The 23,064-nt window shown below is 39.6% G+C and overlaps 1 protein-coding gene across 1 annotated transcript in view; it reads right to left on the reverse strand.

The window, feature by feature from the left end:
- apbb1 (amyloid beta (A4) precursor protein-binding, family B, member 1 (Fe65)) overlaps positions 1-23,064 on the reverse strand; it is a 101,848-nt gene that overhangs the window by 18,910 nt on the left and 59,874 nt on the right. Inside the window, exons 9-11 of the mRNA XM_084401084.1 lie at positions 3,537-3,651; positions 1,216-1,288; positions 960-1,040 (exon numbers count right to left, since the gene is read on the reverse strand). Of these exons, the coding sequence (XP_084257210.1) occupies positions 960-1,040; positions 1,216-1,288; positions 3,537-3,651 (269 nt within the window). The remainder of the gene's footprint in view (positions 1-959; positions 1,041-1,215; positions 1,289-3,536; positions 3,652-23,064) is intronic.

A 23,064-nucleotide genomic window follows, 5' to 3' on the forward strand; every position in this document is an offset into this window, starting at 1 on the left:
TATGAAAATACAATTATTAAACATTATAGATATGCTTATAAATCAAGAATAAAGCATTTATAGCTGTATTTATAAACTGCTTATTAATGTCTATTAATGCTTTATAAATGCTGAATTAACTGTTTAGTAATGCTTAACTAATGATTAATAGCATGCAGTTATTATAAAGTGTTACCAATGAACTTAGTGCCTTACTCAAAGACACACTGTAAAAAATTTCTAACCTCGCTAACTCAAAATTTTCTAGTGACTGATAACATCTAAATTTTTCAATTGGCCCAAGTGAAATTCTGTAAATTATCAAATTAAATTTACAGAATTTCACTTGGGCCAATTGAAAAATTTAGATGTTATCAGTCACTAGAAAATTTTGAGTTAGGGAGGTTAGAAATTTTTTACAGTGCAGTCCCTTGCAGCCACCTAGTGGTGCAACAGTGAAACTGTGCTGAGGGACAGTCTGTCCGCAGAGACGAGCAGTGCTAGAGAAATATCAGCTGAAAGCCTCTCCTCAAGGGAGATTCGATCTAACTGTTATACATATAACAATAGTCTAACAAGCTTATTGTCAGGTTTATGTTCTGTTATGTGTACACTTATTTTGACATTCTCTTCTGTTAACTTCACTTCCTGTTTCAACACCGTTTAGTTTCGGTTACATGGGTTACTGAATATGTCCTCATTTTTGTGCATGTTGACCACAGCATAACACTTACTTGTGTAGCAATAAATAAACAATAAATAAACCAATGAATAAATGGGGATAATACCACATATCACGCTATATTGAGCCACTCAAAATTACTGCAAGGGAATTTTCCTTCACCGCGACAGCTCTAATGACATAGCCACATAAAAACATGTGACAGGTATCAGTTTTGGTGCAGAAAAAAACAGGTAAAGCGTGCATTTTGTATATAATAGCATGAGAGTAAAGCGTTAATAAACAGATGGCATCCTACCAACTGGCTTTGTCACCGGCACACGACCCAAATACCAAACCTGGAAGTGTTGGGCCAACTCATTCTTGGGAGCTGGGAACTCTAGAGGAGAAAAGATCAAAATCAGTCATAACAGTATAATTCCATTATCCATTATTACAATACTCGTTTAAAGAGGTGATGTAAACATAAAAAAACAACAACAACAACATTTAAATCCGCACTGGAGATCATCCACAAAACAAAAGCTAAATTCAGCATATCTGTCATATGTTACCCTGGAAAGGGATGTCCCTAAGTCTGGAGGGATCAGTGTTTAGTCTGCCGGAAGACTTCCTCTGGGCCATGATCTGGAGAAAAAGATAAACAAATAAAGCAAACTATTAACAAAGAGCACATGGATATTACTGCATTACTAGTCACAAGTGTGATGCTTGCGTGTTGCGGTCTCGATCTCCAAATTGATCTCAAAGCATAAGCCACACAGCTATAAATGCAAATAGAAGTAGTGACACTTGTGTATAGAGGGTATTAAAGGCTGAAATTGCTATATCGTGTATATGATGTTAAAAAAAAGTTATGTGCAACATGTCATGAAAAAAAGATCTTAATGCGCAATGACTGACACACACAAAGTCATTTCTCTCAGACAGCATGCGAACTGCACTTGAAATGGTCAAATACACACGTCAAAATCCCTATCATGTGGAGTATTCTCATGAAGTCGGTTTTGTCTTAAATGAGCTTATCAGTTGGGCGAAAACCAGACCTGTGTCAATCAATTTGGTCTGTGTATTCGGTGACATCTGCCTAATAAACCTGCTGCTGTCTGTGTCATTAATCTTAATCAAACAACAAAGAGCAATCACTCACTGCCCAACTAAATAACTTTTGTGTCTTTAATGATAATCAATGTATATTTAATTCATAAAGCAAAGACTATTGATTATTCAATTTTGTAGTATTTCTTACATGTAAAATAATGGAAAAAAGCAGTGTGAAATCTGTATACTGAAAATAGCAGATCCAAGTAATTTTATTGATCGCACAACATTTCGACCATCAGGTACAATACCCATGTGGAATAAAAACAACTCTTTATAGAAAGCAGGTGATCAACCTTATGCTGGCCACACCAAAATATGTTCAGGCTTTTTTTTCCCGTAAATGTTCTGTCAAAAGCATTCCAAACACTATCATAGCAATTTCTTTGTCCACCATGTTTATTCTGAAGTCTCGAGAGAATTTGCGAGGTTTCTTGTGTTCACAGTTGGGACATTGGTTGAAAATCTGTTTGTGTGTGGTGTGTGTCTACTACATTGCAGCACGTCACACACTATAGAAACAAAACTGTTAAATCTAGGATTTTTGTCCTCATGTTTGTGGTCTCTCACAATTTGAAAATATTATACGATTTTAAATATATTTTACAGTTAAGAAACATCACACGACCAGAGTCACAAATCACGATTGAAAAAGAGACACTGATTTCATATCAATAAACAAACAGTTCAAATTAAGTAACTTGCAATTTAGACACATGACTATTTTTGTTCTGTTTTAGCAGCGAAAATAGTTCCAAACAAAGATCACAGCTATAAAATGAGACGCTACATGAGTACGCATATCTCCGGTCCTAATATTACTACGATGTTCGCTAATGCGAGTATGCAATGGTCTAGAAGTTTTATCAACATATGCAAGACCACAAGGGCACCGAATAAGATAAATCACATGAGTAGAAGAACAGGTAATAGTACTGCATATCAAAATATTGCGACCAGTGTGCGGATGACTAAAATAATTGCATTTGTGTGTAAAGGCAAACTGGGCGCAATTGCCACACCTGGGGGAAGAGTTGGAATACCTCGTTTTAAACGGGAAGGAAATTCAAAGTAACGAAGATTATTTTGAAAACCTGATTAAGGTGATCACCTGTTTTCTATAGAGAGTTATTTTTAATTTACATGGGTATTGGGTATTTAAGTTTAACTTAAGTTTTTCTTACATCCTCATGTAAGCTAATAGTCAATCCCTCACTGAGCAATGACCAAGTTTAGGTCTTTCATAACTTTTTTGTAACTACAGCATAAGCATAATACATTTTTAAAGAGTTCAAAATGTTCTACAGCACAGAAAAAAAACACCACCTGCTGTACAAGAATATACTCAAATAGTGATGGAACATACTTCTATGTACAAAAAATATCAATCTTAAAAATCTACCCTCAGATTCAGTGGAGGTTTGACCAAAATGATGCTTGAGTGGCACTTACTGGATCTATTTACTCAAGACTCTCAATACATGCAAGGGCCATGTATTTACATCTTTTATTAAACTTGTATAACCTTTATCCTCGTACCCAACAAAAGTTAGGTTATCATCTACATCGCATACTATTCTATTAGTCACCTCACTCTCAAGAAGTTTTCTGAGTAACCACTCCAATTATTATTCCCTGCTTATAAATAGGCCTACCTGAATCGCTGTTGTTTCAATAAATCTAGGATATTTTGCATACTGCAGCACACAACGTCTTCAATGTTTAAACGAACAAGAATATGAATATTTTCAGCCAGCAGCTCAGATGTCCTTACCTTAGAGCAGATGTCATGCATGCTTGTGGCGATGTTTTTTGCAGGGGTGTCACACCGAAATACATGACACTTGAGCACATGAGTCAACTTGTCTCGAGCCACATATGCAAAGTCCCTGCAATAAGAGACAAGAAACAAAACTAAACAGCTGCATGTATTCATAATCATTTCAACTCATCATCAACTCAATAAATGTAGGAATGAGACGCTGCATCAGTAGCTAACACTATGGGAACACGCTCTGGTTTGACGGCTGTCTGAAGCATAGAATCACGCCCAGAAGTACCAGCCTTCTCTACTAAGGTGTTGCTTTAATGATGCCTTTTAAGAATGTGGTCATGCTTTCATAGATAGATTTCCTAGTAAAGAAATCAATCAGAGACTGAGCATGGCTGGCTACGCAGCATCTTATTCCCTACACAGGAAACCAAGATTAATTACCAACCAAAAAAACGTTCCCTTTCATAGGTTTACTTCAAAGCTGCGTCAGTGGCTGACACAAGGGAAACGCTGTACCAACACGCCCTACTATGAGGGAGCCACTCACTGCAAATCAGGTTTATTGGCAAAATTGACAGACTTTCAGTAGTTTGAAATGAACAAATCAAACAAACAAGTAATTGAAATATCTCAACACAACAAATGTTTCAAGTGGTTTCCCTAAATTCAACTGAAAATGCAACTTTTAATGACTTCTGCAGTTTAAAAATTATTCAACCCCCTGAATAGAATCCCTCACAACAGCACAAATCTGCAAAAAATTGTGTTTTCTCAAGCACACCTGAAATATCTGAACTGGCTAGGATCGCTGAGTGTCACGTTTGACTGCATGTTTGAAATACATGCAAAAGAATGGTAAAAAAAAGTGCATAGAAGATTTCATCACCCTTCACAAACAAGGAACAGGATACAAAAAGATAGCAAAGTTAGTTTGCAAGTTCAAAGTTAAAGGAACAGTGTAGTAGTCCACTACCTGGACGGGGCAGAAAAAGGAAGTTACCGGCTGCAACCAGATTTCTAAGGCGGCAGGTTCAGAAAAACCCTTGAGTGACTGCAAAAGACCAGCAGCAAGACTTGGTGGCAACAGGCACTGAGGTGTCAGCTGCACAGTAAAGCTGCGTTCACACAGAACGCAAATAAACAAATAAAATAAGTTTTCTAACAACACAAGGTTTATTTCAACTGAGTCATATTGGACTGGTACAACATGAATAAATAATAACCGTCTACAGAACAGGACAAGTTTTACTGGTTGCATGTACACTACAGTATAAAAAACAATCAATAAAGAGCAAGTCTACAGAACAGAACATGTTAGAAACAATAAAAATAAATCTAAATAAACAAGTAAAAGGCAGAGGTGGGAGTAAGTCACACATGTGCAAGTCACAAGCAAGTCTCAAGTCTTTAACCTTCAAGTCTCAAGCAAGTCCAAGTCAATTTTGAGAAAAGCAAGTCAAGTCAAGTCACTGCTTTATGTCAAGCAAGTCAAGTCAAGTCGTAGCTTGGGTCACAAGTCACTGGCAAGTCATACAAACGTTTGATGATTTCACTGAATTTATATATTAAATACGTTTTTTTTTTATATATATATGCATTTCCACATACAGCTGAGTGGTTACTACAATAAAAAAATAAAAAAAATAAAAAAATAAACTAAACCTAAAATGTAAATGTAAATGTAACTGAAATTAGGCCAACATTCAATCATGAAAAAATAAATATGCCTCAAACATTGCAGAAGACCATTAAAAGGGATTAAAACAATTCACAAAAAGTATGCCACCAAATGGTATTCTTCAAACTGGCATCCCCTTTATATAAGTTATATATATTAAGTTAAATCCGCCTAGGCTAATTATAAAAATAACTCATACTATGGCAATTTTTCCACCACATTTTGAATTTTGGGTGCATATTAATTCTGCTGGCATTTTGCCCCCAACCCCCTGATAACATCTAACCCTGCTTTAAGAGAAACATAAAACACGACAAAACATTAACATTTTTTATGTTGCTTTTTGTCATTGGAAAGAACGACATATTTGGCTTTAAAGCATGATTGGAAAGAAATGTGGCAAATGTTATACAAAACATATGCCATCATTAATTATCATTTGAATATTGACAACATTAAGCTACATTTGAAAACATAATTGTGTATAAAGAGGCATGCTGTTTTGACCAATATTCTCTCTAGATTTAAATATTTAGCTTTAAAGAAAGTCAAATTAACAAACAGGTTAAACAAGCCATAGCTTACTTTTAGACGTGGTGAATGAAGTTCGACTGTTCGAGGTTGTGATGGTCGTCCGATATCCCTTGCCAGTTATTATGCGTACAGCAAATCTTCTTGTATGAATATTGTCAATTTTAGTCTTTATAAAAAGAAACGATGCTGGCCTTGAGATGTTTTTGTATTAAGCGCGCGCTCACCGCGATGTGTGTTTTTTCTGGGCTTGTGCAGCGTCACGCAATCGCGCAGAATCTGATGACTGGCGTCAATGGTTCCGTTGCTTTCATTTTGTTCATCAATTGATGTTGCGACGATTTATATAAAAATGTATATCAAGTCATTCTCGAGTCATACAGATAAAGTCAAGTCAAGTCTCGAGTCATTGGATCTCAAGTCAAAGTCAAGTCGAGTCATTTTCTTAATTTAGTCAAGCAAGTCTCAAGTCCTTAAATTTGCGACTCGAGTCTGACTCGAGTCAAGTCATGTGACTCGAGTCCCCCATCTCTGGTAAAAGGAAAATGTCATGAGAAACAGGGCCCATCAACAACCGTGTAACCCATCTCTTCCGTGAGCACTTAACCTCATAAAAAAAAAAAAAAAAAAATTCCCTTTGAAACATCACTTATCAGGCTTATGCTACTCTGAATAATGCCTGAACTTTGTATTCTGAGCACTTCTTGCGTTGTTGTTGTCTTTGCCTCTTCATGATGACTCGCTTAATTTAGTCCTAATTTGTAAGTCGCTTTGGATAAAAGCGTCTGCTAAATGACTAAATGTAAATGTAACCTTTAGAAGGCAATTTGCACTTTCCTCTGCAACTCACAGGTAGAGGTTTCGCCGCATGTTAGGGGCTGTTTACACCTGGCCACTTCATACGTTTTCTGTGATGGGATAGCTATCTGATCGTGAAAAGACCAGGTGTAAATGCCCTCCGAAACGCATTCGAGACGGATTTGAATCCGATCACTCAAACCACATCAGGAGGAGGTCTGGGCCGTATTCCAGATGAAACTGGACAAGTGTAAATGGGTCAATGACGTGGCGTGTCAATTCTGGTGTCCAAAGCATATTCATAATATTAAAAATGTATACATTTTTAAATGCACTTCATAAGTGACTCAACTTCCCCCTCTTTAATTACTCGTGAGAATTTATTATAAATAATTAATCTTTAAGGAACTATTGAGCTCAAAAGTCCTAAAATGTCATTCCGGGTAACTGTCCCGGCTTAAAATCTGAATACAAAAATGCGACAAAAATGTAAAAAATATGAATAAAAGTATTTAAAATCTACTTGGGCATAATTGTATTTATGTTTTCAACGATACCTACAAATATAGTGGTAATACTAAGCTTATTTTAATTTTTATGACAGAAAGACTTTTGTCCCCAAATTGTGATTTCTCTAATGTCATTCCTGGATAACAGACATCAGTGACTACGTTTACATGCAGCCAATATCCGGGTTATGGTCGGGTTAGGGTCACTATTTGGGTTTCTGAAACATTCGGAATAACCCGTTTACATGCGTGAGCAGAGAGAGTTACTCCTGTATACATGGAATTTGTAATCAGTTGGGAATATCCCGATGTAAACGGCGACGTACGGACAACCTTAAGACGCAATATGCGTCATTTCCTATTCTTCTTCCTGTATCCAAAGACAACAACAACAGCAGCAGCACCCGGATAATGAATAGTTCGGGGCAGATAGCGATCGCCTTTGTTTGCGCTTTCCTTCTCGCTCCAAAAGTGTGTTGCTGTGCTGCGTCTCGCCATGTTAACCTCTACTTCTTGTTTACTTCCGGTATACTGCACGCGGGTTTTTGTATGCGCCGTCTCTACTCAAAAGACCACGATTCCTTGCGAATAGAACATGCGCAGAACACAAATCAATGTTCCTTTTGATGGGGATATGCCGATACGCGTTTACATGACCAAATATTCGGGTTAGAAAAGGGGTACCCCAGGGGTAATATCCGGGTTTTTAAAAACCGGGATATGAGCATATCCGGGTTTTTGCCGGTGTTTACATGGCCGTGCGCGACCGGGTTATTGCTAATATCCCGGTTTTGAACGGGTTATTGGCTGCATGTAAACGTAGTCACTGACCATTTTACACCATAATGCATTTTGGTATGTCATGTGACATAATATTGTATCAAAAAGAAGACCATGAAGGAACACCAGAACATGTGCAAACGTCAGGAAGCGTCTCTTAAAATGTTGATATTTTGACCTTTTCAGTCACTGGTGCACTTTGTAGCAATATCATGTGTCCTTTTGGATAACACTGATAAACCATTTATAATGATTCTATATTAAAAAAACGATCTATTTGATCTAAAAGATTACCTTAAGCGATGATAGCTAAATTGTAGTTTTCCATAGGTGGTTAAGTTAGTGCCTGATTATAAAGAAAAATATTTGTTTTGTCATTCTTGGATAACAACATGTCATTCTTGGATAACAAAAAAACTCTGTTAGCCAGGACATGTCATCCGTTATCCAGAATGACATATGCATAAAAATCTAGTTTTTAATTAACATTTGTAAACTTTTAGGCATGGTTATTATAGTTATATTATTAAAATTAACATTATTTACATAATTGTATGTTTTTTGCCATATTTTTGCTGTCATTCAACTTGATTTCATATGATTCAATGAGTCACATGGGTCTTTATTACTGAATTAAATTTTGTAATGTTAATGGTCAAATTATGAATAATGTAATCAAATTTATTAATTATCAACATTTTATTAAAGCTTTAGTATAGCTTATGGTGTTTTAAGGTCAATTCTGTCCTGCCAGATGCCTGTCTAATAAAGAGAGGCAGAGACGGTTCAGAGCCAGGATAAACGCAGATGCAGAAACTAGGGCTGAGTATCTTGGACAAAAGAGAGCAAGGTATTATAGTGATGACTCAGTGGAGTGATAATGTATCAGTAACAAGCAAACTTGAAATATTAATCACAATAGGTTCACACTCCTATAAACATTCCTATAATCTACACACGTAATACACATGTGCAGGCCATCAGGTTCGCGTTTTTAAAGTTTGCGCAGAAAGAACTTTAGGGTTTTCTGTTAGAACGGTGTCGTGTTAGCGGCCCTTAAGTTAATAACTAATGATCTTTGCGACGGAAGTGAATCAATCAAAACTAACTTTAGCTGGACAGTAACTTTATCCTAGAGCTGCTGTAAAGCCAAAACAATCTCTGTTACTTTAATTTCCTATTATCTCTGTAAAGCTGCTTTGAAACAATCTAAATTGTTTAAAGCGCTATATAAATGAAGGTGACTTGACTTATTTGCAATAAGCCTAAGGGCCCTATCTTGCACCCAGCGCAATTGACTTTGTACACCGACACATGTATCATTCCTATTTTGCACCTGCGCACAGCAGACTTTTCCCTCCACAGACGCACTTCTGTAAATTAGGGAATGAACTTGCGCTCCCGGGGGCGGTTCAGCGAAAAGAGGAGGCGTGTTCCGGCGCAAACGTTCCCTGGTGCTATTTTGCAGTTACAGAAAACAATTCCTCCACTGACCAGGAAAAACCTAGTCTAAAGTCAGTGGCACATTATTCAGATGCTATTTAAGGGCGCATACTTGGCCATAATGTAGCGTGAGCACAACGCGCATACACTTTGATTCTCTCATCTACACAGAAGCAGCAGTTCCCATTTTTGCAAACCATACATTATTACAAGGAAAAATATTCCACATGAGGGAAATCATTGTTGTGTCCATGAAGATGTGAAAAAATAGGCATAAATCTAGCTTACACATTTAACCAAATTATTATACGCCTGTTTAACCGAAGCTAATTTGGGTGGGTTTCTCCATTCCCATACAATGTCTCTTTTACGGCCCTGACGAGAACGTCGGTCTCCTTGGCTGTGAACCGCTCCTGGCGTGCGTCTGGCAAATCCGCCGTTATAATAGCAATCCGCCATGGAACAAGCGCGCCTGCTCTTAAAGGGAATGTGAGATGATGCTCTGATTGGTTTATTTCACGTTACGCCCAAACCATACCTATGAATAATGAAGCTACTTCAGACCAACCCATTTTAGATTTGCGTCGGGATCCGCGAGATCCGCCCACAAAGTTACTTGCGTTTCGCGTTTGATACTTGCGTTTCAGATCGTTAAAATAGGGCCCTAAATGTTTTAGCTGTATAATGTGTTGGACTATACCCTTGGCCATTGTTTATTAAGCATTATAATTTTACAGATTTACTATAAATTTTACAGATTTTTAAATCATTAAAAACTTGTCAGTGTCTCTTACTTTGTTTCAAGTTTGAGTGTTGGAAAGAAAAATGATACTAATGATGGTTTTTATGGTAATCCTGAAAAATATTGCAGAATGTCCTTCCGGCTAATAGTATGTCATTCCGGCTAACAATGACACGGGCAATTAATTTAACCCATATTTGTGTGTTAGATTACACAATTCAGTTTTTTGTTGAGTTAATGATAAAACAAGTCTTATTTACTTTATTGGAAAACATTTTTAAACATTTTCCAGGTTTTTTTTTTATTTTGTTCTGAATTTTGAGTTATCAGCAGCCAAAAATGAGCCCATGTCTATATGAAATCCCAAATTGATTATATTAATTGTGATTAAAATGTAGTGTTCCGAGCACTAATTGTTTGTTGAGCTCCAAATATAGAGATCAGTACATTTGTATATGCCAACAAAAATTATTAAACATGCGATGCGGTCAAACCCTAAACCACACGCTGGGCTTCTTCCAACCTTCACCTGAATGCGTGGAACTTGGACTCACACTGGAAGCCACACCCCTTACTGAAGTGTCATCCCGTGTAGTCTATATCCTCTTTAACAACTGCATGGCAACGGACAATCACAATTCCCAAGGCCTACCAGCTGGGGATGTCTAGTGAGTCACGACTTTCATGACTTTGAACTCACCTTACCAATCATTGGGCCCATCCCATCTTCAATGATACCAGAAGGGAGCACATACAAGTGTTCACAGCACCCTTTAAAATCATCTCCATCACTTCTGTCATGCCAGTGGCCAAAGACCAGATATGCAGAACGAAGCTGACAGAAGACCTTGTGGTACACAGTCTCCAACCAGCCTGCACCTCTGACTGCCAACACGACAGACAACACACCGACAGAGGAGCCGTAGCCAGGATTTGAGTCTCAAGTTCAGCAAATTCTAAAAGATGAAGACGCCATTAAGGACGATGCAGACCGACTAAAACTCAGACAAGTCCTTTATAAGTTCAAAGCGTCATTTGCCAAAGACTCTTTAGATTGTGGTCTAACCAACCTCCACACAATGCGCATCCCAACGCAACCTAATGCTCCTCCCACTGTCGTCCCCATTGCATCACACGAACCGGTGCAAGAGATCATCGAATCCATGCTTGAGAAAGGTGTCATCCGTCCATGCAACAGCACCTATTCTGCCCCCATCTGGCCGGTCCTCAAACCTAACGGCAAGTGGTGACCAATCATTGACTACAGGAAACTGAATCAACAGGTGCCACTGTCACAATGGCCCATGACCCAGCTGGAGCAAGAAATACCCAGAATCTGAAGAGCCACAATCTTCTCTACACTTGATGTGGCCACCGTATTCTGGACCATACCAGTGCATCCAGAAGATCAGCACAAGCTAGCTTTCATGTTTGGCAACCGAAAATTCACGTTCACCAGGTGTCCGTTCGGCTATGCCAACTCACCAGCTAAGTTAAACATCATCCTGAACAAAGCATGCCCAGATGCCAGAATGAGATTTAACCTCATCTACGTAGATGATGTTCTCATGAAGAGCACAACAGTGGCTGACCACCTGAAAGAGATAGACTATGTTTTGAAACAATTATCCACCGCCAAGATCGCCCTCCACAAAGGACAGTGGTGTTGAACCAAGGTCAATTACGTCGGCCTACTCATCGGATCACGGGGCATTGAACCACAGTCCAGCCGTATTCAAGCCATTCAAAACATCAAGCACCATGGTCACTAATTCACGCATAGCCACGTGGTTAATGGCCCTCCGGGGGAGCAATGTTGAGGCACGATATGCTCAGAATCGCAAGTCTGCGCTGGGCAGTGGCTTGGTTGCCTGGCAAAACTGCTCTGATTATACACCAGCTGCGACAGTGGATGTAGAGGATCCCCAACAGCAACAACTGACCTGTCACAGGTATTTTGAAGAGAATGCGTGCCAAGGTATGCCCACAGCCTACGTCGATGGATGTTCCTACAACCACGAGGGCATCCTTAAAGCAGTTGCAGGTGTGCTATGGGTAAATGACCTGCCTTGCCCACCACAACACTTCAAGTTGGGTCCCCAGTCACCACAATATGCTGAGGTAGCAGCCATTCTCATAACTCTGCAAATCACATCGGCCCATAACATCAGAGAACTCCTTATCTGCACAGACTCCAACTAAGCCAGACTCAGTTTCACAGTTCCACCTTCCCGGCAAAAAAAAAAAAAAAAAGGCTTGAAGACTGCAAATAACAAGCCAGTCAAACACCAACACCTGTTCCAAGAATGTGATAACATCACAAGAACACACAACATGATCGTCTACTGGAAGGTGGTGAAAGGACACTCTAGGCAACCAGGTCTTGACAAGGACCTGAATGACCAAACTGATGTCCTTGCAAAGACTGGCGCGCTACCTGGCAATCTATGGTTATCTCCAACCCACCCACCTTTAATGTTGCAGTGATAACCTGCAGCAAGCAAACTTTTCCTGCAACAGTGTCCACCTCACAGCCGTTAACGCTGGTTCCGCAGATTTCAAACAACAACATAGCGGACATGCAAACCTCTGACACCTCCATACAAACTATGCTAAACCACCTCTCTGACCCCTCCAACCATCCTATCACACCGTCTGAACTCACTGATAACCTGTGCCTCAGACGACTGCATGACATCAAACACATGCTGCGTGTGAAGGACAACATTCTGTGTTATGCACCTGATGATGTCACTGCGCCAAGGCTTGTGGTGCCACAGTGCCAAAGGGGGGTCATGCTAATGTATGCCCATGACGCACCATGTGCCGGACACCACGGTAACAGAGCCACTTATGAGACACTGAAGCAAGTGGCATACTGGCCTGGCATGCAGCAAGATGTGGCAGAACATGTCAGAGAATGCCTGGTTTGCTGCCAGTTTCAACCAGCAAACCCAAACCACAGAGCCCCACTGCAACGCAGAGGAGTCACATTTCCATGGTCAGACCTCGACTGGTTAGGACCTCTGCCCATGTCGACGAGGGGCAACAAGTACTTCCTCTCGGTCGTGTGCCAGTTCACCAAGTGGGTATGAACCACCACTTCTCCAGGTTTGGAGTGCCACTAAGAGTCAACTCAGACAGAGGCACTCACTTTACAGCTGAGATCATGCAGCACATCTGGAAACTCCTGGGGGAACAAGTTCAACTGCACATCAGCCACCATCCAATCTCGTCGGGCCAAGTGGAACGATCGATTCGAACTGTGGTCAGCATGCTGAGAAAGTATGTGCCTGCCAACCATAAAGACTGGGATATGAAACTCCCGCTGGTGCTAATGGCCATCAGAGCCACCCCGCAGGAATCAACTCGTGTATCTCCCTTTGAACTAATGACGGGGCAGCAGATGACACTGCCACTGCATCTGCTGTATCAACCAGGAGACTCCAGCCTCGTCACAGCCTACACCACTCACCAGTACCTTGACGAGCTCCACCGGCACCTGAAAACAACATTTGCTTTTGCCCAGCAACAACTTCAAAAGAGTGCTGAAGGCCAGAAAGCATACTATGACCGGAAAGCGTCACACCAGGTACTGGACATCGGCGACAGGGTCTGGTATTATAGCTTCACCCAGCCATCCTAGACAAACTCCCATCAGCGGTCAAATAAATTTCTGCCCCACTGGATGGGACCTCATGAGATTGTGGACAAACTCACCCTGGTTGCATACCGAATCCAACTAAGCCGGGGACAGAAAGAGACAGTTTTCAAATGGGTCCACCATAATCAAATTAAAAGACATGTGGCTGCTGGCAGGGAAAGGCAGGGAGGGGCCAATACAAACTAAACTCAGTTGCAGTCCTCAAAGCAAAAAGACTGTCCTGTCCAACCAAGGACAAACTTCGCTGACCTACTACCTCTCTCTCCCTCTCTCTCTCTCTCTCTCTCTCTTCTGTACCAGGATGCTACTGTGGTTCACCATTCTGTGCCTCCAGTCAACCGGAGTGCAGCTGCAATCAGACATCACCTCAGCCATATCACCCTGTAGCACAAGACTGGTTGCCCACTAAAGCTAAGCAGGGCTGAGCCTGGTTAGTACCTGGATGGGAGACCTCCTGAGAAAACCAGGTTGCTGCTGGAAGAGGTGTTAGTGAGGCCAGCAGGGGGCGCTCACCCTGTGGTCTGTGTGGGTCCTAACGCCCCAGTGTAGTGATGGGGACACTATACTGCCAAAAGAGCACCGTCCTTCGGATGAGACGTTAAACCGAGGTCCTGACTCTCTGTGGTCATTAAAAATCCCAGGATGTCCTTCGAAAAAGAGTAGGGGTGTAACCCCAGCATCCTGGCCAAATTTGCCCATTGGCCTCTGTCCATCATGGCCTCCTAATCATCCCCATATATACTGATTGGCTTCATCACTGTCTCCTCTCCACCAGTAAGCTGGTGTGTGGTGGGCGTTCTGGCGCAATATGGCTGCCGTCGCATCATCCAAGTGGATGCTGCACATTGGTGGTGGTTGAGGAGATTCTCCCCTTCCATATGTGAAGCGCTTTGAGGACCCTGAAAAGCGCTATATAAATGTAACGAATTATTAGGGGTTCAAGCACGAAGTGCTGAAACCCTATTGTAATTGCCCTGATTTTTATTAGGGGTTCAAGCATGAAATGCTGAAACCCTATTGTAATTGTGCTGATTTTTATTATTAGGGGTTCAAGCATGAAATGCTGAAACCCTATTGTAATTGTGCTGATTTTTATTATTATTATTATTATTCTGCCGTAAAACGCATCGTGCAGCCTAAACCGTAAGTGCTAGAGACTTGAAACTTGGCCAGAAGGTAGTACAAAAATCGAGGAGAGGTTCAGAGAATATGAGCTAGATTGGCCAATAGGTGGCGCTACAGTGCAAAAAACAAAAAAATGGCATATTTTTGCTTAAATCTCATCAACCCTTTGTCACAGACTCAAGTGTCTTATATCTTTGGAATCCTTGGGTCAAGCCGAACAAAAAAGGCCTCAAGGATTTCATTTCCGGTATGCAAATTTTCCCGCCATTTTGGATTTTGTCCAAAACCTACTTTTGCGAACTAGTCCCTGGTTTTTCGCCCGATCGGAACCAAACCAGTGCAGAAATATTCACAGGAGTCTGAAGATCAATAATTATCGAAAAAAATGTAAAATTTCGATCCACGGTTGCTAAGGAGTATCAAAACGTTTGCAGGAGGCGGAGCTAATTATACAAAAATGGCTATAACTCGTGAACGAAATGAGATATTTTCACCAAACTCGGTACACATATGTAAGAGCTCAAGTTGAGGTCACAGTAAAAAAATCGCGGTGATTGGCCTCATGGTGGCGCTATAATATGAAAAAAACATAAAACAGGCTATAACCACCTGACCGTTAGTCCGATTGACTTGAAAATTGGTATGCAGTGTCTTGGTCCAAGGTGCCATGTATGTCTATGAGGACATTGGTGTATCTCAAAAAACATGGCCGCTATCGGCCAATGAAGTTTGAGCACCTATTAGACAAGGTTAACGGAGGCCGATCAGAATGAAACTCAGTGGGCATGTTCGGCTCAAGCCCCTAGAGGTCTGTAAGAACTTTGAAAGAAATCGGCCACTAGTTGGCGCTAACGAGTTTTATGGCTCTGTAATCACGTGGTGTTACACTTATCGTCACAAAATGCATATCATATGATAGATCTGCTCATGCTGAACAACTTTGCCTCTAGAACCATTGCTGTCAATCAAACAGTTCATTAAATATTCATGAATATGTTAAAAACCTACTTTTGCGAACTAGTCCTAGGTTTTTCGCCCGATCGGAACCAGACCAGTCTAGGACAATTCTCTGGACTCTCTAGATCAATAATTATCAAAAAAAAGTTGAACTTTTGCATTTGGATTGCTGTAATAGGGTCATTTATAAAATGGGCGTGGCAAAATACAATCAAAAGCCTATAAATCCTAAACAAAAACTCAGAACTTCACAAAAATTGGTGAGCATATGTGACATACCATCCTTAACAAGCATGCAAAATTTTATGGAGATTGGACCAAAGGTGGCACTATAACTGTTAAAAAGCTTTAAAACCATATATTTCCTATGGTAAATGGTCTTTTTCATCTATTATGTCAGTAGTTACATGCTTGCTAAATAAATCTTAATAACTTTTGATGCTTTTATGCTTAAAGGCCTTAAAGGCCTTAATTGCTTGAACCCCGATAAATGCTGCTTGCAGCTTTAATTATTATTATTATTCTGCCGTAAAACGCATCGTGCAGCCTAAACCGTAAGTGCTAGAGACTTGAAACTTGGCCAGAAGGTAGTACAAAAATCGAGGAGAGGTTCAGAGAATATGAGCTAGATTGGCCAATAGGTGGCGCTACAGTGCAAAAAACAAAAAAATTGCATATTTTTGCTTAAATCTCATCAACCCTTTGTCACAGACTCAAGTGTCTTATATCTTTGGAATCCTTGGGTCAAGCCGAACAAAAAAGGCCTCAAGGATTTCATTTCCGGTATGCAAATTTTCCCGCCATTTTGGATTTTGTCCAAAACCTACTTTTGCGAACTAGTCCCTGGTTTTTCGCCCGATCGGAACCAAACCAGTGCAGAAATATTCACAGGAGTCTGAATATCAATAATTATCGAAAAAAATGTAAAATTTCGATCCACGGTTGCTAAAGGGTATCAAAACGTTCGCAGGAGGCGGAGCTAATTATACAAAAATGGCTATAACTCGTGAACGAAATGAGATATTTTCACCAAACTCGGTACACATATGTAAGAGCTCAAGTTGAGGTCACAGTAAAAAAATCGCGGTGATTGGCCTCATGGTGGCGCTATAATATGAAAAAAACATAAAACAGGCTGTAACCACCTGACCGTTAGTCCGATTGACTTGAAAATTGGTATGCAGTGTCTTGGTCCAAGGTGCCATGTATGTCTATGAGGACATTGGTGTATCTCAAAAAACATGGCCGCTATCGGCCAATGAAGTTTGAGCACCTATTAGACAAGGTTAACGGAGGCCGATCAGAACGAAACTCAGTGGGCCTGTTCGGCTCAAGCCCCTAGAGGTCTGTAAGAACTTTGAAAGAAATCGGCCACTAGTTGGCGCTAACGAGTTTTATGGCTCTGTAATCACGTGGTGTTACACTTATCGTCACAAAATGCATATCATATGATAGATCTGCTCATGCTGAACGACTTTGCCTCTAGAACCATTGCTGTCAATCAAACAGTTCATTAAATATTCATGAATATGTTAAAAACCTACTTTTGCGAACTAGTCCCTGGTTTTTCGCCCGATCGGAACCAGACCAGTCTAGGACAATTCTCTGGACTCTCTAGATAAATAATTATCGAAAAAAAGTTGAACTTTTGCATTTGCCTGGCTGTAACAGGGTAATTTACAAAAGGGGCTTGGCAAAATACACTAAAATGCCTATAAATCATAAATGAAAACTCAGAACTTCACAAAAATTGGTGAGCATATGTGACATAACATCATTAACAAGCATGCCAAATTTTATGGAGATCGGACCAAAGGTGGCGCTATAACTGTTAAAAAGCTTTAAAACCATATATTTCCCATGGTAAACTGCCTGTATTGGCTGTAAATGGTCTTTTCCGTCTATTATGTCAATTGTTAAATGCCTGCTAAATAAAACTTAATGTCTTTTGATGCTTGTGTGCTTAAAGGCCTTAACTGCTTGAACCCCGATAAATGCTGCTTGCAGCTTTAATTAGGGGTTCAAGCACGAAGTGCTGAAACCCTATTGTAATTGTACTGATTTTTATTATTATTTTTCTTCTCCGCTAAAACGCATCGTGCAGCCCAAACCGTATGAGCTGGAACCTTGAAACTTTGCCAGATGGTAGTACAAAAATCGAGGAGAGGTTCAGAGAGTATGACCCCGATTGGCCCATAGGTGGCGCTATAGCAACCAAAAGCGCGAAACTGTTCATAACTCCTAGACCGTATGTCGTAGACTCAAGTGTCTTATATCATTGGAAAGCTGGACACTTGAAGAACAAAACGTATATCTCCGATTTCATTTCCGGTATGCAAATTTTTCCGCCATTTTGAATTTTGTTATAAACCTACTTTTGCGAACTAGTCCTAGGTTTTTCGTCCGATCGGAACCAAACCAGTGCAGAAATGTTCTCTGGAGTCTGAATATCAATAATTATCGAAAAAAAGTCGAAATTTCGATTCACGGTCGCTAAGGGGCGCCAAAATGTATGTTGTGGGAGGAGCCTATTGTACTAAAACAGCTATAACTCCAGAAATGAATGAGGTATCTTCACCAAACTTGGTACGTATATGTAAGAGGTCAATCTGAGGTCACAGTAAAAAAATCGTGGCGATTGGCCACATGGTGGCGCTATAACATGAAAAAAACATAAAACAGGCTATAACCACCTGACCGTTAGTCCGATTGACTTGAAAATTGGCATGCAGTGTCTTGGTCCAAGGCCCCATGTATGTCTATGAGGACATTGGTGTATCTCAAAAAACATGGCCGCCATCGGCCAATGAAGTTTGAGCACCTATTAGACAAGGTTAACGGAGGCCGATCGGAACGAAACTCGGTGGGCATGTTCGACTCATGGCCCTAGAGGTCTGTAAGAATTTTGAAAGAAATCGGCCACTAGTTGGCGCTAACGAGTTTTATGGCTCTGTAATCACGTGGTGTTACACTTATTGTCACAAAATGCATATCATTTAATAGATCTGCTCATGCTGAACAACTTTGCCTCAAGAACCATTGCTGTCAATCAAACCGTTCATTAATTATTCGCGAATATGTTAAAAACCTACTTTTGCGAACTAGTCCTAGGTTTTTCGCCCGATCGGAACCAGACCAGTCTAGGACAATTCTATGGACTCTCTAGATCAATAATTATCAAAAAAAAGTTGAACTTTTGCATTTTGCGCATGGCTATAATAGGGTCATAAAGAAAATGGGTGTGGCAAAATGCACTAAAAAGCCTATAAATCATAAATGAAAACTCAGAACTTCACAAAAATTGGTGGGAATATGTGCCATAACATCTTTAACAAGCATGCCAAATTTTATGGAGATCGGACCATAGTTGGCGCTATAATTGTTAAAAAGCTTTAAAACCATATATTTCCTATGGTAAATTGCCTGTATTGGCTGCAAATGGTCTGTTTCATCTATGATCAAATAATTTTCATATCATAATGTTCAAAACTAGTGCAGTACAATTCTCTGGACTCTCTAGATCAATAATTATCAGAAAAAGTTGAACTACTTCATTTGGATGACTATAATAGGGTCACTTCAATACGTGGCCTTGACCAAGTGTCCCCGAAAGCTTATATCTTTTAAGATGCTCAGACCTTCTTAAAAACAAGTCAGAACATGTGAAATATCACTCTAAACATGCATGAACATTTTCAGACAGATCACACACACACACACACACACACACACACACAAATGTTGTTTTTTCAATGCTATTGGGATATGTCATTATGAAAATATATTTGAATGGTCTATAAACACTTCACAAAGTCTTTGTAAACTATTAATCAGATTATTCAGAATTTATTCAGAAACCTAACTTCACATAATTGCTAACAATGTGGTAAATCATGGTAAATCACGCTAAAAACATGGTAAATCATAGTAAATAATACTAGAATGTGGTGTATCAAGGTAAATCATACTATAATCCTGGTACATCATTCTAGAACATGGTATATCATGGTACATCATGCTAGAACATGGTAAATCATGGTAAACGTTGCTAGAACAGGGTAAATCATGGTAAACTATGATAAATCATGATAAACTATGGTGAACCATGCTAGAATCACAGTAAACAATGGTAAATCATACTAGAATGTATGGTAAATCATACTAGAATGTAGTATATCATGGTAAATCCTGCTAGAATATGGCAAATCATGCTAGAATCATAGTAAATAATACTAGAATGTGGTAAATTGTTGTGGGAGGAGCCTATTTTACTAAAATGGCTATAACTCAAGAAGTAAATGAGATATCTTCACCAAACTCAGTACACATGTGTATGGGTTCAATTTGAGGTCACAGTAAACAATTTTATGGAGATCGGACCATAGGTGTCGCTATAACTGTTAAAAAGCTTTAAAACCATATATTTCCTATGGTACATTGCCTGTATTGGCTGTAAATTGTCTTTTTCATCTATTATGTCAGTGGTTACATGCTTGCTTAATAAAACTAATAACTTTTGATGCTTTTGTGCTTAAAGGCCTTAAAGGCCTTAACTGCTTGAACCCCGATAAATGCTGCTTGCAGCTTTAATTATTATTTTTCTTCTCCGCTAAAACGCATCGTGCAGCCCAAACCGTAAGAGCTGGAACCTTGAAACTTTGCCAGATGGTAGTACAAAAATCGAGGAGAGGTTCAGAGAGTATGACCCCGATTGGCCCATAGGTGGCGCTATAGCAACCAAAAGCGCGAAACTGTTCATAACTCCTAGACCGTATGTCGTAGACTCAAGTGTCTTATATCATTGGAAAGCTGGACACTTGAAGAACAAAACGTATATCTCCGATTTCATTTCCGGTATGCAAATTTTTCCGCCATTTTGAATTTTGTTATAAACCTACTTTTGCGAACTAGTCCTAGGTTTTTCGTCCGATCGGAACCAAACCAGTGCAGAAATGTTCTCTGGAGTCTGAATATCAATAATTATCGGAAAAAAGTCGAAATTTCGATTCACGGTCGCTAAGGGGCGCCAAAATGTATGTTGTGGGAGGAGCCTATTGTACTAAAACAGCTATAACTCCAGAAATGAATGAGATATATTCACCAAACTTGGTACGTATATGTAAGAGGTCAATCTGAGGTCACAGTAAAAAAATCGTGGCGATTGGCCACATGGTGGCGCTATAACATGAAAAAAACATAAAACAGGCTATAACCACCTGACCGTTAGTCCGATTGACTTGAAAATTGGCATGCAGTGTCTTGGTCCAAGGCCCCATGTATGTCTATGAGGACATTGGTGTATCTCAAAAAACATGGCCGCCATCGGCCAATGAAGTTTGAGCACCTATTAGACAAGGTTAACGGAGGCCGATCGGAACGAAACTCGGTGGGCATGTTCGACTCATGGCCCTAGAGGTCTGTAAGAATTTTGAAAGAAATCGGCCACTAGTTGGTGCTAACGAGTTTTATGGCTCTGTAATCACGTGGTGTTACACTTATTGTCACAAAATGCATATCATTTAATAGATCTGCTCATGCTGAACAACTTTGCCTCAAGAACCATTGCTGTCAATCAAACCGTTCATTAATTATTTGCGAATATGTTAAAAACCTACTTTTGCGAACTAGTCCTAGGTTTTTCGCCCGATCGGAACCAGACCAGTCTAGGACAATTCTATGGACTCTCTAGATCTATAATTATCAAAAAAAAGTTGAACTTTTGCATTTTGCGCATGGCTATAATAGGGTCATAAAGAAAATGGGTGTGGCAAAATGCACTAAAAAGCCTATAAATCATAAATGAAAACTCAGAACTTCACAAAAATTGGTGGGAATATGTGCCATAACATCTTTAACAAGCATGCCAAATTTTATGGAGATCGGACCATAGTTGGCGCTATAATTGTTAAAAAGCTTTAAAACCATATATTTCCTATGGTAAATTGCCTGTATTGGCTGCAAATGGTCTGTTTCATCTATGATCAAATAATTTTCATATCATAATGTTCAAAACTAGTGCAGTACAATTCTCTGGACTCTCTAGATCAATAATTATCAGAAAAAGTTGAACTACTTCATTTGGATGACTATAATAGGGTCACTTCAATACGTGGCCTTGACCAAGTGTCCCCGAAAGCTTATATCTTTTAAGATGCTCAGACCTTCTTAAAAACAAGTCAGAACATGTGAAATATCACTCTAAACATGCATGAACATTTTCAGACAGATCACACACACACACACACACACACACACAAATGTTGTTTTTTCAATGCTATTGGGATATGTCATTATGAAAATATATTTGAATGGTCTATAAACACTTCACAAAGTCTTTGTAAACTATTAATCAGATTATTCAGAATTTATTCAGAAACCTAACTTCACATAATTGCTAACAATGTGGTAAATCATGGTAAATCACGCTAAAAACATGGTAAATCATAGTAAATAATACTAGAATGTGGTGTATCAAGGTAAATCATACTATAATCCTGGTACATCATTCTAGAACATGGTATATCATGGTACATCATGCTAGAACATGGTAAATCATGGTAAACGTTGCTAGAACAGGGTAAATCATGGTAAACTATGATAAATCATGATAAACTATGGTGAACCATGCTAGAATCACAGTAAACAATGGTAAATCATACTAGAATGTATGGTAAATCATACTAGAATGTAGTATATCATGGTAAATCCTGCTAGAATATGGCAAATCATGCTAGAATCATAGTAAATAATACTAGAATGTGGTAAATTGTTGTGGGAGGAGCCTATTTTACTAAAATGGCTATAACTCAAGAAGTAAATGAGATATCTTCACCAAACTCAGTACACATGTGTATGGGTTCAATTTGAGGTCACAGTAAACAATTTTATGGAGATCGGACCATAGGTGGCGCTATAACTGTTAAAAAGCTTTAAAACCATATATATCCCATGGCAAATTGCCTGTATTGGCTGTAAATGGTCTTTTCCATCTATTATGTCAGTGGTTACATGCTTGCTAAATAAATCTTAATAACTTTTGATGCTTTTGTGCTTAAATGCCTTAAAGGCCTTAACTGCTTGAACCCCGATAAATGCTGCTTGCAGCTTTAATTATTATTATTATTCTTCCCTAAAACGCATCGTGCAGCCAAAACCGTAAGGCCTAGAGACGTGATACTTGGTCAAATGGTAGTAGTATTGCTCGCTACTCAGATACACGGACTTAGCCAAATCGGCCCATAGGTGGCGCTACAGCGACCAAAAGCGCGAAACTGCTCAGAACTCCTAGACCGTATGTCGTA

The sequence above is a fragment of the Rutilus rutilus genome (genome assembly GCF_951802725.1).
Source record: "Rutilus rutilus genome assembly, chromosome: 25".
Classification (NCBI taxonomy): Eukaryota; Metazoa; Chordata; class Actinopteri; order Cypriniformes; family Leuciscidae; genus Rutilus; species Rutilus rutilus.